At 64.0% G+C, this 2201-nt stretch overlaps 1 protein-coding gene across 1 annotated transcript in view; it reads right to left on the bottom strand.

The window, feature by feature from the left end:
- The window catches only part of GRID2IP (Grid2 interacting protein), a 33526-nt gene that overhangs the window by 1519 nt on the left and 29806 nt on the right, over positions 1–2201 (bottom strand). The window contains exons 17-20 of the mRNA XM_011363892.1: positions 1761–1957; positions 1282–1437; positions 1049–1135; positions 194–323 (exon numbers count right to left, since the gene is read on the bottom strand). Of these exons, the coding sequence (XP_011362194.1) occupies positions 194–323; positions 1049–1135; positions 1282–1437; positions 1761–1957 (570 nt within the window). The remainder of the gene's footprint in view (positions 1–193; positions 324–1048; positions 1136–1281; positions 1438–1760; positions 1958–2201) is intronic.

Raw genomic sequence — 2201 nt, 5'->3', positions numbered from 1 at the left:
GCAAACTTGTCCTCACTGGAGGGGACCATGCTCTGGCAGGCGGCCTGAATCTCACTGATGGTGCCATGGAGGTCAGCCAGGTCACTGGTCAGGGCCCGTTGGTTCACTGTAGAGAAGGGGACAGAGCCTCACGGGCCACGCTCCCAGCCAGGACAGCAGCGCCTCTGCCTCCGCACCCGTCCACCCAGCCTACCTTTGGCAGCCAGGGGCACAGTGGGCAGGTCCTGAGCGCAGCCCAGGAGCTCAGGGAAGTGCTGGCTCAGCGATCTGGCGAGGACGTGCAGGAAGGTGGACTTCCCGTCCACGGTCTTGGTGGAGTTCAGCTGCAAGTGACCCCCAACGCACATCCTCAAGGACCCCATCAGATTTCTGACCACGTGGGCCCACGTGCTGCTTCTCCCGGACTGTGGCTTCAACCCTGGCCCTCAACACTCACCAACTCCAAAGCTCAGACACCGATTGCCAGCATTTCTTACTCCAAAGTCTTACCTGCAGGGCTGCCACAGGCCTCCCCAGGGGTTCGCAGGTTCCTTGGCCCAGATCTTGGCGACCGCTCCCCCCTCCCAGGAACCAGGACCCCAGCCCCCAACTAGGGGAGGGCCTTAGGTTCTTCTGCCTTTATCAGTAGGTACAGCCCAAGATTCTCTGACCCCAGGGGGATGGGTAGCCTCATTCACAGATCTTCCCTCGTGTGGTTTTCGGGAAGCATCTGTGGCCCATCTGAGTCTCAGACATCCTTAACCACTTGTATCTATCTACAAATGGACCCTCCTCTTCCTCTTGGAACCGACCCTCCCTGCTCCCTCTACTCCATTAATCCAAACTGGCTTGGAAGAGTACTCCCTCCACCTTCACCCTACCCGGGGCCACCCACCAACCTTTGTTGCAGTCACACCCTGGTCCACAGGCAGCCAGCTCTTCCTCTCCGGGAAGGGCCTTCCTTGGCCATGATGTTCTCTCCTGCCCTCTGCCACAGCTTGGTTGAGCCCCGCCTCTCCACCCTCGGTGGCAAAGCCAGCTAAACGACTACTACTGATGAGCCCCTCACCTCCGTCAGAAAGTTGATTTTGAAGCCCGTGGTCTTGTTGGTTTTGGGCTGTCCATCGTTGAGATAGTTGCCCATGGCCAACACGAACTGGAAAGGAAGGTGGGCAGGCAGGTACTTGCCCCACTCCTCCGCCCCTGGCCTGCACCCGCTCTGCATCGGGATGCACTTCCAGGCCGGAAGCCCCAGGGGGCAGGGGGACGGATAGAATGACCGCGGAGGGGGTGCACCCTGACCTCCAGGATCTTGGCGAGCTTCCGGCTGTTCTTGAGCTCGAGGGAGGCCTGGCGCAAGCACTCCAGGCTGGCCCGGATCTCCTCGGTCTTCTCCTGCAGGGTGGCCTGGAAGTGGAGGCTGCGCAGGCGCGTCTTGTATTCGGGAACCGACAGCATCTGCCAGGAAGGCAGGGCCAGGATTCATCCACTCGCCAGGGGACCCGCTGTCCCACCCGGCCCTAGTGGGGGGTCAGAGAGCCCGGTATTCCCTTAGGAAAAATAAGCACAACCGCCAAGGGGCACCCTCATCCCACCTACTTTGGACCGCGGGCGGGAACTGCCCACTAAAGGTGTGAAACTGAAACTCAGAGGTTTGAGCTCGGAAGCGCAGGTGGAGCGGGACCGACGCGGCCTCCGGACAGAGCGAGAGCCCGGATCCAGGCGGCCGAGGCCGCTGGGCAGCAGCCCCTGACCCTGGGCGGGGGTCACGGCCGCCGCACCTGAAGGACGAACTGGTCCGGCTCGCTGAGGCGGCCGGGCGCCTCGCGGAACGCCTGGTAGCGCAGCTCCTCGTCCGCGTCGGGCGCGAAGAGCAGCAGCTGCGCCAGGTGCGCGGGCTCCAGGCGCCGGGGCTCCATGCTCATGAGCACCTGCCGCAGCTCCGCCGGGCTCAGCTTCAGGTGCGCCAGCAGGATGGCTGCGGGCGGGGCCGCTAAGGTGAGCCCGGGCGGGGCCTCGAGATCCACCTGGGCTACGGGGTGGAGCCTGGGGGGGGTGCCAAGGGGCTAGGGAGGGGCCTGGAGGCGGGGCCAGAACTAGGGCGCCAACGAGGGGGCGTGGCCTGTGGTGATCCCAAGGCCGGCACCTACCCTGGAGGGATCTGGCTGGGTGTGGGACCTGGGAGGGGACCTTCACCCCGCTGGGCAGCTGGCATGTGAGGG

The sequence above is a fragment of the Pteropus vampyrus genome, unplaced genomic scaffold, assembly GCF_000151845.1.
Source record: "Pteropus vampyrus isolate Shadow unplaced genomic scaffold, Pvam_2.0 Scaffold90, whole genome shotgun sequence".
NCBI classification, from domain to species: domain Eukaryota; kingdom Metazoa; phylum Chordata; class Mammalia; order Chiroptera; family Pteropodidae; genus Pteropus; species Pteropus vampyrus.
Note: the sequence above shows the minus strand (reverse complement) of the source record. Positions and strands in the feature narration are given on the sequence as shown.